General features: G+C 35.5%; 2 protein-coding genes across 51 annotated transcripts; one reads left to right on the plus strand and one right to left on the minus strand.

The window, feature by feature from the left end:
- Window positions 1-1,905: 1,905 nt before the first annotated feature.
- On the plus strand, window positions 1,906-11,060 carry LOC103965156 (receptor-like protein 47). Of its 50 annotated transcripts, none has more exons than XR_007254815.1 (13): window positions 1,907-2,058; window positions 2,756-2,805; window positions 2,884-3,027; window positions 3,422-3,469; window positions 4,259-4,456; window positions 4,736-4,838; window positions 5,340-5,463; window positions 5,952-6,042; window positions 6,143-6,381; window positions 7,053-7,812; window positions 8,089-8,161; window positions 8,260-8,343; window positions 9,172-9,658. XR_007254815.1 is itself a non-coding variant. In XM_048574854.1 (6 exons), the coding sequence occupies exons 2-6, from the start codon at window positions 7,125-7,127 to the stop codon at window positions 10,445-10,447; spliced, it is 621 nt and encodes a 206-aa protein (XP_048430811.1). In that variant the 5' UTR covers window positions 6,388-6,947; window positions 7,053-7,124; the 3' UTR covers window positions 10,448-11,060. The 50 variants fall into 50 exon arrangements, 3 of the variants coding, with proteins under 3 accessions (XP_048430811.1, XP_048430809.1, XP_048430818.1); XR_007254831.1 differs by having other exon boundaries at window positions 7,053-7,160; window positions 7,743-7,812; window positions 8,089-8,343; XR_007254842.1 differs by having other exon boundaries at window positions 7,053-7,150; window positions 7,743-7,812; window positions 8,089-8,343.
- Window positions 11,061-13,044: 1,984 nt separating this feature from the next.
- On the minus strand, window positions 13,045-15,373 carry LOC103965155 (receptor-like protein 33). The gene is made up of 2 exons (XM_048577297.1): window positions 15,233-15,373; window positions 13,045-14,109 (listed from the first exon to the last, which is right to left on the minus strand). The coding sequence occupies exons 1-2, from the start codon at window positions 15,371-15,373 to the stop codon at window positions 13,045-13,047; spliced, it is 1,206 nt and encodes a 401-aa protein (XP_048433254.1).
- Window positions 15,374-18,088: the final 2,715 nt, after the last annotated feature.

Raw genomic sequence — 18,088 nt, forward strand, 5'->3', positions numbered from 1 at the left:
TACTACAACACCATGTTTTGGTTTAACAGAGGGGACAAACGCAAAATCCTACAACACCATGTTTTGGTTTCGCAAAATCCCGGTTACGACTCTCACGAGCACTGTCCATATTTGGATTGAGGGCCTTTCCAAGGATATTATTAGCCCGGGTTCAAGGCCATCCAAAATTAAGATGGACTTGGACCGTTTGATTCAGTTTGACATTCAAATCAATTATTATTTAACGGGTTGATTTGGTTTGATTTTGAACAATATAAACATTGAAATCGAACTAAACTAAATCATAATTAATTGGTTTGATTCGGTTTGGTTTAGTCGGTTTAAGCTTATTCAATACAAAAATAAAACTCTTTTAACATTTCAAGAGTTTTAATCTTTTAAACATCTAAACATTCCACGCATTCTAATTCAATTGAAAGATTACATTTTTTGGAAAATAAAAAGTTCTTCAAGTCGAATAGAAATATGTTTCAATTAAATAAAATCTCATGCTAGCAAACAATTTATTAATTATAACCTCACATAAGTATATAATACATATAAATCTCCTAAATGTTGATCGTCATTGTAAATCATAACATGTTGAGACTTATAATGTCACATCCCGACCCGGGCCCCCACCACAACCCGGGCCCGATCCACCACTGTAGCACGATATTGTCCGCTTTGGGCCCCTACCACGCCCTCACGGTTTTTGTTTCTGGGAACTCACACGAGAACTTCCCGATGGGTCACCCATCCTGGGAATGCTCTCGCGTGCTACTCGCTTAACTTCGGAGTTCCTACGGAACCCGAAGCCAGTGAGCTCCCAAAAGGCCTCGTGCTAGGCAGGGATGAGAATATACATTTAAGGATCACCCCTGGGCGATGTGGGATGTCACATATAATATGTGTATTGTAAGATCTCTTAATAACCTATAATAAGTTGACGTGTGTAATTAATAATTACAAAAATACATGGTCGGTTTGGTTTAATTTTAGTCAATTTCAATAATATCAAAATTGAATCAAAAGTAAATCAGTTCGATTCGACTTTTAAATTGTTTGACCTTTTTTTCTTGTTTAAAACCAAACCAACCAATATGCTTTGGGTTGGTCAATTTGTTCGTTCGGTTGGTTGATGCCCATCCCTATCCAAAATAAATAGAAAAAGAAGAAAATAATTTACACGAAAATGTACCACTTTATGAACACATATTAAATACAAATAATCTAGAATGCCATGTAGATGGTGTCTTAGAAAAATGGGAAAATGCAGTGAGTTGGTCAATTGTATGAGGTTGTATGGGGTGTATTAGACAACTTAGATAAAATTGTAGAATTCTTAAAATGTTTAATGAATTCTCTCAAAATTGCAAGGACGAATGTGAGATTTGTGAAGCTTAAAACACAATACGAATTGTGTCAATTCTCTCGGATTAGAAAATTTTTTGCAGTGCATTTTAAGTATTTACAAATGCCACATTTTTTTTTTGAAATTTTGAAGCATATTAATAAAAAATTTACATGAAAAAAATTTACAAATCAAACTCAACCGAATTATTAAAAGCAATCTCACAAATTCACAATGTCATGAATAAATCCAATTATATCAATTAGTATCTCTCATGTGACAATTTTCCACTTAAAGGTTATTGAAAATTTGTAATTAGGGTTTGGTCAAGGGACTTACCTACATTCATGGTCACACAAAAATTACTTAACTCTGAAGTAAGGATTCCAATTACACTGTTTAAATAAACAGTGTTTTAGTGTGAATTTCACTTTATGTACGAAGCTGTCACTGTCTCTCTCTGTCGCTGATGTTGATGCCCGCGTGTTAATAATCGTGGAAAGGCAGGGGTGCGATGGTCATTCGAAAGAGACTTTCATCTCCTTTTCTTTCCGATCTGCAGTGGGACTCGGTGAGACCATGCCGTAAGCAGAGAGAGAAGGGAGGGAGAGGGAGGGAGGGAGAGAGAGGCCGCTGATTCTGACGACATGTAAATTGGAGCCGGCGAGAACGGCGGCGAAGAAGCTGAACTCGACCCAGAGCTGGGTTTCTGAAAAACGAGAAAGGTTTCTGTAACAGGCTCTTCTTCTCCCTCTTCATGTTCTGTGCTTCTTTCCCTCCAAGTTTGCAATTTTTTTTTAAGTGTTAATTGTTTGGTTGGTTTATTGGGATCTTTTCATATTATTTTGATATGGGTTGTTGATTTTGCTTTTCTTGCATTCCAGTTCGATTAATATTGTGAATCAATGAGTAATTTCCATCGGGACTATAAGAAAAAGAGTAATTTAATTCTCAGTGCCCAGATTCTGATAAGTTGCTTCTAATTTGTCATCGGAAATGTTAGGTGTTTTATGTTCGACATAAGAAGTGATAAATGTGTGTTGATGCCGAAAAGGAAGATGAATTTAAAAGAATAGAATCTTTAGGACCAACTGATGAAAAGGATCAGAGAAAACGTTGTCGAATACTCTTGGTCATGCATCTGTGATGTTGTAAGAGCTCTAATACTATCGCTGTAACATGGAGAAAGGAACAGTCCATAGATATCGAAGTTGTACTAGAAGTGCTGTTATAGCACTGGAGGGCTTTGGTGCATTTTTGTTTTGTCTGAGTGTACATTGTTATTATTGTTATTGTTGTTTTTTGGTGCTGTGGGTGGAACCGTTGAAGCGAGGGAGTGGTGGCTTACAGTGTGATTCTGTCAGTCGTATTTCTTTACGTTTGTTTGATTTTGGTTTCTGGTTTAAAATCTCGATGTCTAAGGTGCAAAATGAGGAGGGAATCATCACTGAGCTCTACATCCTGGGAAAATGGTATGTAATCGAATCTGATCCACAATTTTTTTGTATGATTGTTTTTGGGATTAATTTGTGGTTTTTTTGTGGATACAGTTCAGAGACGAACAAGTGATCACCAAGAAGACATGATAAAGGATGGAGGGAATGAAGTATTGTTTAATGACCAAATGACAGAGCGGAGAACAACATGGAGTGGGTCTGATTCTCATACCCTGCCACATGCTCAAACACATCAAAGTAATTGAGAGCTAATTGTACAATATTTGTGATTTAGGGCTTGCATTCATTAGAATGGAAACACATTCTAAATTAGGAATATCATAACATTGTCTTACGCAAATTCCAAATGGAAAGCAGTCCATACCTTCATTAGAAGGGAAACTGAAAGTATATGAATTATGAAGTGTAGAACTTCAAAAATGAGGGGCAAAAATTTTGTGTATGCTAAAGATAGCATACTGCATAAACCTCAGTTTTAAATATGACAACATGATAATGCATTTCAGTGCATATAACTGTAGTTCCACAAATTAGGCTCCATCTGAATTCAATTGGTTTCTCTGCTAGATTGCCATGGATGAAGTATGATGTTTTATTTACCGCATCTAATGATCTTACGTATGGATTGCAGGAAGAAGTTATCAACTTGAATGAATAATTTAGCCATTTGAAAAGTTTGGTAAGCATCTTATGCCTTGGTTTATGTTCAAGCTTGAGCTTCTTAGTTGGCCATCAATCACTATATTTTCATTCATTTATTTGGGATGTGGTGGCACTGTTGATGCCATAGCTATCAATCCCAGGATTTTTCAATTATAACACTTAGATTTATTTTAGTTATAAAGTTTCTATGTAAAAAAATGTTTGTGGTTTCAGACAGCCAGTGGGGGAACCGTCTTTACCAAATAAAAGAATCCAGCTTTGTATTTTCAACGTCTTAATCCTTTTCCTTTGTTAACTATTCGTTTTGATTTTTTACCAAACTATGTATAGCATCTTTAACTTGGGTTGATTTTTAAATACAATATTGGTAAATCAATACCATCTACAAATGAATGGTTTCTTATAGCATGCATATCCATATATTGCCAATGTCACTTCATTGGTTCTTAGGTACTAAACCAGGAAGGATTAATAAGGATTCATTTCGTCCTAGAATTGGATTTTGTTTTCCACTTCATTGCATTTGAATATTAAGCTTTGTCCATAATTCGCAAAAAAACGTTGTCTATTATGTTTGTGTACGGATGGTTGAATTGAAGGCTTTATTCGAAGATTTCTGACAATCTCAGCAATTGCCGTTTGTGGAAACTACCGAATAAAATGGCAGTCAATGGTGTTCTTTGTTATTCTATTTTCATATAAACAATACAAATTCTTTATTTCTCATATTCTGTAAATTTTTTAGTTTAATGAAATGTAACTAATTTGTTCAACATACTAATGTATATAACCTTTTGAATTTTAGGTAATTAATGTGACATGGTGATCATATTCGATTTGTGTTTGTTATGAGACAGTGAAGCTTTCTATATGTTTATACCCGCAACACCAGCTCACGAACAATCCCCGCCCCTTCTTCCAGCTGCTTGACTTAATTTTGAACGAAAAAGCTCCTCCAGGAATCAATTTTCTCCCCTTCTTCCTTGCTGCTCGACAAAGGAAGGTTAGTTTGTGCTCCTAATTTCTTTTAGGGTTATTTTTCAGCTATGACAATGTTTGGTTGGTGACTGAGAAACCTGAATGAAACTGTAATTTTGTATTACTAAAACATCTGCATTGTGTTTTCAGTCAAGCATGTTGGTTATTTGTTCTCAGAAATGCAACTTTTACTAAGTATTCTATGTTGCTGCACGGGGATGATATGTGTTACCAAACTAAACTAAACTAATATAAACTGAGATAATGCATTTTCTGACTTTGATAAGTTGTTGCATCATCCTAGGACAGTGTTTGGTGCCATTTTCAGGGATTTGAGCCGTATTTCTATATCAACTATTCCCTCAAAATCGCGCGACGATATATCTAGGTTTCATCGAATTCTTGAGGTAATGTTTTGACTTTATTTCTTGAACAGCTAGATGTCTTCGTTTTTTGTTAAGTTGGATTACTTTAATTCGTTATGTCTTTTCAGTTTCATTAACATTCGATAACATGCAGGACCATGAATTACTTTCTTGAATGAAACGCCTACATGCAGGGAAATGCATACTATGGTTTATTATCACATAATTTCTTCAACGATAAATGTTCCCCCGCTTCTTTCATGTCCTGCTTTGTGTATCATTGTACTGGTCTAATTTTACTCTTTGTAAGGACTATATTTGGGAAGCAGTTCTCATGTGTCTTGCACCTTGCATATCAATGTGTACTGCAATGTTTCCATCATGTGGTTTATGTCTAATAATGTTTTATTCCTCTTCTATGCTTCCCCAATCTGTCTGGCATTCTTGAAAAAGGCATACAAATTGGTGGCCTTTATATTTTTGGTGTCCTGAAATTGAGTTCACCTAATGAAAGCCAACATCTATTGTAAATGTGAATTGCAGGCACTATTTATAAGTCTCCTCTTACCGTTTTTGTCAAAATTATGGGGAATTCCATTTCGTTAGCTGCCAAACTATGTTAAAGATGGTGTAGCTTGCTGTCTAAACATGGGTACCTTATCAACTGGTAAGATGTTAGCTGCTGCCTTCTCTTCTCTTTGAAACTAAATGTCATTTAATTTCTCATGCTAAATATCATATCAGCTCAGCCTACCACAAAAAAAAAAAAAGAAAAAAAAGAAAAAGAAAAAAAAAAAAAATTTATATGTGGCATAGTATGTGCATATGTCGTATTTTGCATAGGCTGATGTTGTTGCAGGAATGACTCTTTAGCTGAGTTGGTTGTAACATCTCCCTCAACAAGAAAGAACCAAACATAATTGATTCTTATCAAACAATGCAAGTTTATAAGATTTCATGAGTGTTGAAGTTTGTCCTCAATGCCCTCATATTGTCAAAACTATTATGCATGTTACGTATGGTCTCATAGTATTCATATAGGGTTTAGGGTTCAGTGTTCACATTCTTGCTTCGTGTGTTTTTAATCTTTTCTAACCAACTACTATGTTCTGATTCATTATCCTGTTACTTAACTCTCTATGTACTTCTGTGTAGCCGTGGTTAATGACAAAGGAAACAATTATTGGGAAAAAGAATTGCCATCAAATTTTGACAGAAGTGGGACTGAGAAATTTATTCGTGCCAAGTATGTTGTTTTCTAAAATTAATTATGAGCTTTATGTGCAACGTGGAGAATGTGTGGGTTATTATTTCTTTTTGCTCTTAACTTTCTTGGGAACTTTTAGGTATGAGGGAAGGCTGGGTTGCGAAAAATGCAAAACAACCAGCTCCTAAACCAGTAGATATGAGCATCAATTCCAACAATTTGGTAAAGGATGGAGCCAGAGGAAGCGATGCTTTTTACGGTGGCGGAAGCCTCACCTCCTATGGCAAGATCCCGTGGGGTAGATTTTAACTGTTGCAAAATAATGGTCAGTTGGTGGGACGATATGGACTTCACCAAGGGACATGGAAAGGAGACATGGTATGGTAAATATGAAGTACAATGTTTTTGTTACATATTAGACCGAATTGGTTTGAGCATGATAGACTATGAGTACGAATGGTTTTAAATTTTTTGATGAAAAGGTGTTGTTTGAGACGTATGATGGCTTGAAGATAAAAAATGGGTTTTAATAGAAAACGTAGACAATTCAAATTTCAGATTTATGTTAGTGAATTTTGTTTGAAAATTCGATTTATATTTGCAATTAACATTTATTTTATATTTTTCTTCATAAGTGGTCTTCTCCAATTTTGAAACTACATTCTCCTACCCTCTATATCTACTAAATGAATGGTATGTGTACCCAGTATCTGACAATGTTCATTAGCCTCCGCATACATGAGCATGCCTTAATATATTCTCCATCTTACAAATAAGTGGCCAACTTTTTTACATATTTGTTCTCAGCTGGACGATGTTTGTAATTTTATAGTGGCTTGCTTCTTCTTCCCTCCACTCTACCATGACTATTCAATCCTTTTTTAGGTTTTGAACAATACTATTAAATGGGTTTCAACATTGGATTTAATAAACCTCTAATACAGGTTTATAGTTTTGGTTTGGCTTTTATGTTTTTCACCATCACAGATTTTCCCTGATTCTTTCTAATTTTTTTATACTTATAAATGACATAGTTCCCTGGATTGCAGTTACTTTTCAGCATCCGACAACACTTACATAGCATTTGGTGTACACTTCACTTTTGAAACCCAATCAGAATTATGGCCTGGTCAGTATTGAGGATCCGGTAATTCCAGGTCTCTCTTTTCTCTCTTTTGTCTCTTTCCCCCTCCCTATATGTAGTTTAATATAATTGAACAGCTCTATTTAATTTAAGATTTAGTTGGAAGTGTTTGAGATTTAATTAAGTGATAGTTTGGTTTCATAGATCAATAGTAGAAAAGAAATGTAAGATTCAAATAGTGGAGAAAGAAAGGCCTTTTACGATTTTAGAAGATGTGGTCCATGAAGATGATTCACTGGATATGAGCATTGTGATTTGTGGGTTTTCATATTTGAATTAGTTCTATTATGTTTGCAATGCGAGTTCCTGTAATGGTTTGGTTCTTCTTGGACCCTGCAATGAAAGAAGGTTATTGAAAATCTTTTAGTAAGTTTGGGGTGTTCGTAATTACTAAAATTTGTTGCAAGAAATTGGAGGATGACTTTGGTTTCAGGGGAATGTTATCATTTTTTATTTTTATGCTGCACAGAAAAGAAAAAAAAAACAATGCATTGGTGCAAGTATGTGTTTTTTTATCATTTATTTATGTAGTGTGAAAGTCAATTGTGTTTTTGTTGCTGCAATTGGGTTGCACTTACTCTTGGTCTACCGCCAGCATTGGTCTTCAATTCACCATTAAATGCGGAAGAGGAAGTCCACCCTGCTATACGGTTAGAGCGTTAGAGGTGAATGGTTTTTGTTTTCTTTGAACAAATTTTTTGGAAACAATATTATTTGAACTTTTTATATTCTGACAAAGCAAGTGAAGTCAAGACTTAGTGATTTTGATGCATATTGGGTTTATGCATATTTTATTAGTGATTTTGATGCCTCCAACCTTATGTCAACGTATCAATTTTGACATTTTATTCAGTTTCCTCTGGTAATTGTACTTAATTAATAGAATTTAGATGTTTTCATTCTCGATTCATTTAGTTAGTGAAGGTATTAATCTTCTGCAGATTACGACTTACATTTTGTTGTTCATCGGTTTTAACACACCTTGATCAGTGGCTGCCAAGCTTGCTTGAAAGGGTTTGGCATTTTAATTAGCTTGGATCTTTGGAAATCACGTTTTATACACTAGTATTCCGAATATATTGTAATTTATTTCATTTCTGTTATTTTTTTAGGCAAGTGAACACCTATGTACAGATATGATTACTCAATTTCCAGAATATACCAGGCCTTTTCTTAGGCTACTTGAAACTGAGCAGGTAAATGCATTTTTGCATCGTATTCTCAGCTTTTTAATTTATTTTCAAGCTGGTCTTTTAATTTTTTTCAATTAGGCTCATGAAGTTTGATTACACTCTTCATTTTCAATTGTACCAATTAGGCTCATAAAGTGGTTCAAAGAGCTCCAAGAGCTTGATTCACCCAATTTATACATTTCATGTAAAACTTATTTCAAAAAAGCATTTTTCGGTGTAAATAAATTTAACCATCTGTAACAATCTTTTATCCCTTCTTTTGATAATTTATTGCATTGTTTAGGTGGTGAATTGCGCAGAAAATGGGGGAAGAGGGGTACAATTTATTTAATTTGAGAAAAATAGTTGCATTTAAGCTTGGTTGGTTAGTGAGGATTAGAGTCAATAAGGCGTCCTCTTATCTTTATCTGAAATTTTAATACATTGAATGAGTTGTAGTGTGAGAGAAATTGAGAAAGTAAAGAAAAGACGAAAGATGAAGCTACAAATATACGACAAACAATAATGATAATTCATCTATGCTGGTTTATTAAACTTGGTCAAGCAGGCTTTTTGTTTTGATTGGGAGTTATAATAGTTAACCAACTAAAAATGCTTTCTTTCGATTATTGTCCAATATATTTTGGCCATTTGACAATCCTAAAAGATTTACATAGGCGCACATCAAATTTGTGTATTATACATGTACCTAAGATATAATGCTAGATATCTCTTTATAGTTGTCTCATACTCTTTAAAAAGATTTAATGTACTCTGCATGAAAACTATGTATCCATTTCATCATGCATTTTTTAGTGAAGCTACTAAGTTTTTGTAATTTGGGAGGAACAGAGGCTAAACTACCTCCAATTTGTTCAAGAGGCTTCAACTCATGCCGCAGTTTACTTCACAAAGCTCTACGGTTAGCTTCCATTCAAAGTTAACTTCTTTGAGTCTCTCTAATTGTTTGTTGCAAGGTACATTTCCCAAAGAGATCTTTCAGGTACCCAACCGGCAAATTATTGACCTTTCATTTAATGAAGAACTCAATGGTTCTTTGCAGGAATTACCAAACAATGGATCTCTTCGGTCCTTAGATCTAAAAGTCACAAAGTTTTCAGGATCATTGCTGAGCTCTATTGAAAACCTTAAGCTTTTGGAGACAATTGATCTTTCATACTGTAGTTTCACTAGATCAATTCCAAAATCAATGGAGAACCTAACATAATTGGTTTTTTTGGACATGTCCTCAAACTTGTTCAATGGTCCAATTAGTTCTATACACTGGGAAAACTTTATTAATCTAGTTGTGCTTGATTTGGCCGACAATTTACTCGAAGTGAGTATTCTGTCGTCTCTGTTTTCTCTTCCTTTGTTGCAAAGGATAGTACTTTCCAATAATCATTTCTCTCGTCAACTACCTGAATTTTCGAACATTTTTTCCAACTTAGTAACTTACCTTGATTTGAGTTTCAACAATTTGGAAGGTCCAATACCTGTATCTATCTTCAAGTTTCAAGGGCTTAAAAGGCTTGATCTATCTTCCAACAAATTTAGTGCATTTCCTTTCAATGGTCCACAAAGGTTGAAAAACCTTACCATACTTCATCTTTCCCACAATAACTTATTGTTTTTCTATAGTGACACAAATTCCTCTTTTCCTCTAATCGTTGTATTAGAATTGGCTTCTAATAAGTTGAGAACATTTCCAGGTTTTTTGAGAAATCAATCCTAATTAGATTACTTGGATCTTTCAGTTGACCAGATTCTAGGCGAGATACCAAATTGGATTTGGAAGCTTGGTTATCTTAGTTACGTAAATCTTTCTTGTAACTCATTTGTAACTCTAGAAGCTCCTCTAGTTTGCTCATCTGATTTGATAGTCATTGACCTTCATTCAAACCAACTTCAGGGAAAATTCTCAATTTTCTTTCCAATTGATACGTATCTGAATTACCCTAGAAATAATTTCAGCTCTAGTATACCAAATGAGATCGGGAATTCCTTAATAAGACTTTGTTCTTCTCTCTATCAAGCAATAACTTGCATGGGCCCATTCCAGTTTCAATATGCAATGCTACAGTTCTTCGGCTTCTTGATTTGTCTAATAATTCTTCGAGTGGCATGATTCCCAAATGCTTGATAGCATGCAGCCTTGGAGCACTTAATTTGAGGAGAAACATTCTTACTGGAAATCTTTTCAATTCTATTTTTACTTAAGATTGCTCATTAGAATCTCTTGACCTTAGTTGAAATCAGATTGAAGGTTGGCTTCCAAAATCTCTCATCCACTACATAGGTTTACAGACGTTGAATCTTATAAACAATCATATAACCGATAGCTTCCCATGCTTCTTGAAGAACATATCCACTTTGCGTGTTCTTGTTCTGCAATTGAACAAATTTTACGGACGCATTGGATGTCTTGAGGCAAATTGAACTTGGCCAATGCTTCAAATCATAAATGTTGCTGACAACAATTTTAATGGTGAAATATCGGCAATATCTTTGACAACATGGCAGACAATGATGGATAGAAAAGATGGTGTCAGTGTCTTGGGATTTACACAGGTACATGGGGCATATTCAAGTGTTTCTATTCAAGATGATGTAACAGTTACTAGTAAAGGTTTAGAGATAAATCTGCTAAAGATTATCTTTAGTTTTACCTTGATTGATTTCTCAGGCAACAATTTCAGTGGACAAGTACCTAAGGAAATGGGAGATTTTGAATCACTATATGTTCTTAATTTGTCTAAAAATATTTTCACAAGTGAAATCTCATTGTCGTTGGGCAACATACAGAATCTCGAATCCTTAGACCTATCACATAACAAGTTGAGCAGGAAAATTCCACCACAGTTGGCAAACTTTAGTTTCCTTTCATTTATGAATCTGTCAAACAACCAACTGGTCGACAGGATCCTAATTGGCACTCAGTTCTCAACATTTCCAAGTATCTCCTTTATAGGTAACAAGGGACCATGGGGACCACCATTGACGATAGATAACGAAACAGGATTGTCACCACCATCAAATGGAAGTCATCTAAATTCTAGAGATGAGATTAATTGAGATCTTATAATTGTCGAAATTGGATTTGCATTCGGCTTTGCAATTGCGATTGAGTCACTTGCGTTCTGTAAAAGATGGAGTAAATGGTATTAAAAATCAATGTATAGCATTTTCCTTAAGATATTCTCTCAACTTGAAGAAAAAATTGATTCTTATCAAAGACATGTCCACAAATCAAAGGTGGAGACGCTGAAATGGCTATGAGGAGCAATGCAGTTGGACTTGATGTTATGCCGAGGGTTTGATATTCAAGAATAAGAAATAGGGGTGGAAAATTTTGCCATAAACTGATTTACCAACCGAACCATACCAGTTGGCTTATAATGGTGTGATATAGTTTTGGCATTTTTTCATAATTGGTTGGCATTTTACCGAACCGATAATTAATGGCATGGCTTTGATAATTGATTTTGTATGCCGGTGGTATGCCATACTCTTGCAAACCTATGGTTATTATCCATTTTCCTTATTTGCAAACTACCAGTTGTGCCATTTACCAAGTGAACCAACTAATAATTTTGGTTGAACCGATTTTTGGCAACTGCAAGTAGACAGTTGGCTAACGGTAACTGATTTTCGGTAATTATGTAAATGTGGCTGGCAGGTGGCACAAGGAATTTGGCACTATTTGCCAACCGAACCCAGCCTTAAGAAGAAGTGTGCCTTATGGTTTCACATTTTAATTTAAGTATGCCCTTGTTATTTTGTAATAATGTATTGTATATCTTTATGCTTTATTTTCAATAAATTTCCTCGTACCGTTGAGGTTCCTGAACTTAGCTTAATCTGATGATAACATAAGAGGGTTCTGTATCTTTTCATGATTTATTCAAACTGTGTAGTTAGCTAGTAACATGTCCAAACGAACTCCATTCATCATATTACTATGACAACAACTGGACTCGTGATTTTGCTATGTGCCTTGACATGTTACCTTGCCGCTCACTTTTTAAAGCCACCATATCTAGTACTAAATCGCCTAATGATTTATTTTTTTCACCTGAATTTGTAACAGATTCAGGATTTCCTCACCATCTTCACAAAATAGCATTGAAAAGAAAAACTTAGCTGCTTTAACAAAACTTGGAAAGGGCTTAATTAGTTCTATCTCCTTCTTCATTTCATCTACCAAATGACCTATTTGGTATTTCACCATTAAAATTGTTGTCAGCAACATCTATGATTTGAAGCGTTGGCCAAGTTCCATTTGTGTCAGTAAAAATAGAATTGGAAATATTTCCAGTAAGATTGTTTCTCCTCAAATTAAGTGCTCCAAGGCTGCCTGCGGTCAAGCATTTGGGAATCAAACCCTAAGCATAACATCAAGTCCAGCTGGATTGCTCCTCAAAGCCATTTCAGCGTCTTCACTTTTGATTTATGTGGACATGTCTTCGGTGAGGATCAATTTTTTCTTCAAGTTGAGGGAATATCGTAAAGATGATGCTATACATTGATTTGTAATACCATTTACTCCATCTCCTGCAAAATGCAAGTGACCCAATCGCAATTGCAAAGCCGAATGCAAATTCAATTGTGACAATTATAAGATCCTAATTAATCTCATCTCTAGAATTTAGATGACTTCTATTTGATGGTGGTGACAATCCTGTTTTGTTGTCTATTGTCAATGGTGGCCTCCATAGTCCCTTGTTACCAATAAAGGAGGTACTTGAAAATGTTGAGAATTGAGTGCCAATTAGTTTTCCTGCGGACCAGTTGGTTGTTTGACAGATTCATGAATGAAAGGAAACTAAGGTTTGCCAACTGTGGTGGAATTTTCCTGCTCAACTTGTTATGTGATAGGTCTAAGAATTCGAGATTCCGTATGTTGCCCAATGACAATGAGCTTTCACCCGTGAAAACATTTTTAAACAAGTTAAGGACATATAGTGATTCAAAATCTCCTATTTCCTTAGGTACTTGTCCACTGAAATTGTTGCATGAGAAGTCAATCAAGGTAAAGATAGAGATAATCTTTAGCAGATTTATCTTTAAACCTTTACTAGTAACTGTTACAGCATTTTGAATAGAAACACTTGGATATGCCCCATGTACCTGTGTAAATCCCAGGACACTGACACCATCTTTTCTATCCATCATTGTCTGCCAAGTTGTCAAATATGTTGCCGGTATTTCACCATTAAAATTGTTGGCAGCAACTTCTATGATTTGAAGCGTTGGCCAAGTTTCATTTGCTTCAGAACATCCAATGTGTTCGTAAAATTTGTTGGATTGCAGAACAAGGACACGCAAAGTGGATAGGTTCTTCAAGAAGCATGGGAAGCTATCAGTTATATGATTGTTTATAAGGTTCAACGTCTGTAAACCTGTGCAGTGGATGAGAGATTTTGGAAGCTGACATTCGATCTGATTTCCACTAAGGTCAAGAGATTCTAATAAGCAATCTTCAGTAAAAATAGAATTGGAAAGATTTCCAGTAAAATTGTTTCTTCTCAAATTAAGTGCTCCAAGGCTGCCTGCGATCAAGCATTTGGGAATCATGCCACTCAAAGAATTATTAGACAAATCAAGAAGCCGAAGAACTGTAGCATTGCATATTGAAATTGGAATGGGCCCATGCAAGTTATTGCTTGATAGAGAGAAGAACAAAGTCTTATTAAGGAAATCCTCGATCTCATTTGGTATACTAGAGCTGAAATTATTTCTAGAGTAATCCAGATATGTAGCAATTGGAAAGAAAATTGAGAATTTTCCCTGAAGTTGGTTTGAATGAAGGTCAAATTAGATGAGTAAACTGGAGGAGCTTCTAGAGTTACAAGAAAGATTTAGGTAACTAAGATAACTGAGCTTCCAAATCCAATTTGTTATCTCGCCTTAAATCTGGTTATTTGAAGGGTTCAAGTAATCTAATTAGGATTGATTTCTCAAAAACCTGGGAATGTTCTCAACTTGTTAGAAGCCAATTCTAATGCAACGATTAGAGGAAATGAGGAATTTGTGTCACTAGAAAAACAGTAAGCTATTGTGGCAAACATCAAGTATGGTAAGGTTTTCCAGCCTTTGTGGACCATTGAAAGGAAAGGCACTGAATTTGTTGAAAGATAGATTAAGCCTTTTAAGCCCCTGAAACTTGAAGATAGATACAGGTATTGAACCTTCCAAATTGTTGAAACTCAAATCAAGGTAAGCTACTAAGTTGGAAAAAATGTTCGAAAATTCAGGTAGTTAACCAGAGAAATGATTATTGGAAAGTACTATTCTTTGCAACAAAGGAAGAGAACACAGACGACGAGATACTCCCTTCGAGTAAATTGTCGGCCAAATCAAGCACAGCTAGATTGATAAGGTTTTCCCAATGTATAGAACTAATTGAACAAGTTTGAGGACATGTAAAAAAAAAAAACCAATTATGTTAGGTTCTCCATTGATTTTGGAATTGATCTAGTGAAACTGTAGTATGAAAGCTCAATTTTCTCCAAAAGCTTAAGGTTTTCAATAAAGCTCGGCAATGACCCTGAAAACTTTGTCACTTTTAGATCCAAGGACCGAAGAGATCCATTGTTTGGTAATTCCGGCAAGGAACCATGAAGTTCTTCATTAAATGAAAGGTCAATAATTTGCAAAGTAGGTACCTAAAAGATCGCTTTGGAAAATGTACCTTGCAACAAACAATTGGAGAGATTCAAGGAAGTCAATTTTGAAAATTTCGCAAAGAATCTTGGAAACGGAGCGGAGACGCTGTTACTATCCCAGCTGAACTCCCTCAGGTTTGAAAAGTTGGCAAGGAAACCTGGAAAATCTCCGATCGAGATTCTCCACCCTAACATGCGATCTACCCACTAAAATGAAGACCAATAAGAGTAGATTAGGCTTTTACCTTTGGCTTCCCCAGTAGTGGTTGGAAATCGGCTCGAAGGCCGTTGGACTCGCAAGAGAGGGTTAGGTGGCCTTTGTGCTTCATAGAGAAGGGAAGGAGAAGGTCGACATTGGTAGTGGGTGAGGGTGGTGGTGTTGCCATCGTGGTGTGGGTGTGTATGATGGTCCTCAGTGAAGAGAGAATGCAGCGAAAGGGGGAGAGAGAGTGAAGAGAGGTTGTTCACGGGGAGGGAAGAGAAAGTGAGGAAAAAGAGGAAAGGGTCAGGGGACCAAAAAGTAATGGGCCCCATACGGCTCACCATTTAAGGCCCAAAGCAACCCATTTCAAAAATAAATATCACAAACTTAGTGAAATTACAAAAATGTCTTTTCGTTTCGTAAATTCTGGGGCGGGTCGTTACATTGACCTTCATTCGAACCAGCTTAAGGGGTCAATTTCAATTGTCCCATCATATGCCCATTATCTAGATTACTTAGACAATCATTTCAGTTCTAGTATTCCAATCTCAATATGCAATGCATGTGATCTTCTCACTCTTGATTTGTCCAATAATTCTCTGAGTGGCGAGATTCTCCAATGCTTGGCTGCTATGAGTACGCTCAGGATACTTAATGTGACGAAAAACATCATTGCTGGAACTATTACTATTCCGCAAAAATGTGACTCATTAGAAACTCTAGACCTCAGCCAAAATCAGATCAAGGGTCAGTTATCAAAGTCTCTAGCCAGGTGTAGAAGGTTAAGATTTTTAAACCTTGAAGATAATCAGATAACAGACACATTCCCATGCTTGTTGAAGAACATCTCCACCTTGAGCGTTCTTGCATTGCAATCCAATAATTTCTATGGAGGCATTGGATGCCCAATAGTGAAGACCAATGGCACCTTGCTAGTTCTTCAAATCATAGACTTAGCGTACAACAATTTCAATGGTGAAGTATTGGGATTCTCTTTGAAATAATGGCAAGCAATGAAAGATAACAAAGATATTGGTTTCCCGTCGATAGTCAGTTTTTTTCAAGGTGAAAACCTTTATGGAGGAGGGAGTGAATTTTTTTACATTTGCATTGTCCAGTACAACAACCAAAATTTTCTGATCAGTAGCTGGCTGTCCTGTATCCATTGTCAAAGTGTCCAAAAGATGACCATGGGAATCATCAAATTGTGACTTCTTATGAACAAGCCTGTCCAAACCGTCAGTTTCAACATGTTCATGCAGCTTTGTTGGTTGCTTTACAGCCTCTGGATAGGGTATTTGTGGCATATAGATTTTGGTAGGAGCAGATTATGGGGATATTTTGGGATCAGCAGGTTTCGTTTCCTCCATTGTGCATGAGTCATACATTAATGGCTCTTTAATCTCAATATCTCCTAGCATGTTATTATAGCTCTCCAAACATTGGGATGTTTGAATTAGGCAGCTTTCCTTCGAACATTGTGGATTAGCAATTGGTTGACTAAGAAACTCTTCCTCTTGTTCTTTCCATTGATGCACGAGCTGCCCAACTTGCTGCATCAGATTTGTTATTGATTTATGAATATTATGAATTTCTTGATCGACTTGATCAAGCCTTGTTAGGGTACTCTGCCAATTTCTCAACTGCAATCTCCCAATCAGCTTTTGCTGGTGCATGAGGTTGTTCAAAAGGCTCTTGAATACACTCCCACATAGGATTTTGATGCTCTGGCCATGATGGATAAAAATTTGAGTAGGAATCGTACCGAGGCATCAGAAAATTGTTCCTCATATTAATATGGTGCCACACAAAATCTGGAAAATATTGTTGTTGAGGAGAATACATAATATCATGGGTATTTAAATTGCAAAGAGCACAAATTGTTAGTGCAAATCCAAAGTATCCCATTCCTACAAATGAAATCGTTACACTGCTCTCAATATCAACAAATTGTAACCTAAAAATATTAAAATTAAGTAAATAAAAAGATATATTTAAAAATAATTAACTAACAATATGATAAACACAAATTAATCAAAACAATCCATAAGGAGAACGACCTTGCTAAAGCCGATTATATTACGGTTACCTTGTACTCTTGCAAGTATTTTAGTGTTTTTATCCTTACTTTTGCAGGTGGTAAAAATTATATCATATACCGAAAGAAATCTTAAGAAACCCATAAAAGAAGTTCTTACAAATCCATAGAAATCTATCATAGAAATACATGTAAATCTACCAAAATCCATATAAAATTGTAAAGTATACTAAAATCCTTTAAAATTTGTCACTTGAAAAAAATCTACTAAAATGCTCTAAAATCCAAATTGATTACACGCTTTTAGATTCAGTGGACTTCTAATCCAGAAATTCAACAACATTTAAGGGGAATCCTTTTTCCTATACAATCAGCATATGAATTTGGTTGATGCTATCATACACTCATTTTTACTTTCACATACTCTTTGTTAATTTACATTCTTTGACCTTTTTTTCAATTCATTTGATCCGACGGTCAGAAATTAAAAGAAGTATGTGAAAGGTAAAAAAGGGTGTGTCGATATCACCACCGATGAATTTATTGAAGACTATGGTGGGTTCGTATAACAGAGATTTCTCTTGCGGAAGCAAGCCCAAGTGGTGCGGTATTGTATTGTACCGAAATTTTATGGTACGGTATTGGTAATGGATACCATTACCACAATATTTCTATAACGTACCGAAAATATGTAATATATAATTATATAACACATATTTACAGTATATATTTATAATATTCCAAAAATTTGAAAATAAAACCCTACTTATATTAGCAGTGTTGTTGGTGACTTTGATCTCTTGAGATGGTGGAAATCAAATACAGAATAGTCCCCCATTCTTTCACAAATAGTCAAGAATA

Source organism: the organism of the source record quoted next, unplaced genomic scaffold (assembly GCF_019419815.1).
Source record: "Pyrus x bretschneideri cultivar Hongxiangsu unplaced genomic scaffold, Pyrus_bretschneideri_v1 Contig11, whole genome shotgun sequence".
Lineage (NCBI taxonomy): Eukaryota > Viridiplantae > Streptophyta > Magnoliopsida > Rosales > Rosaceae > Pyrus > Pyrus x bretschneideri.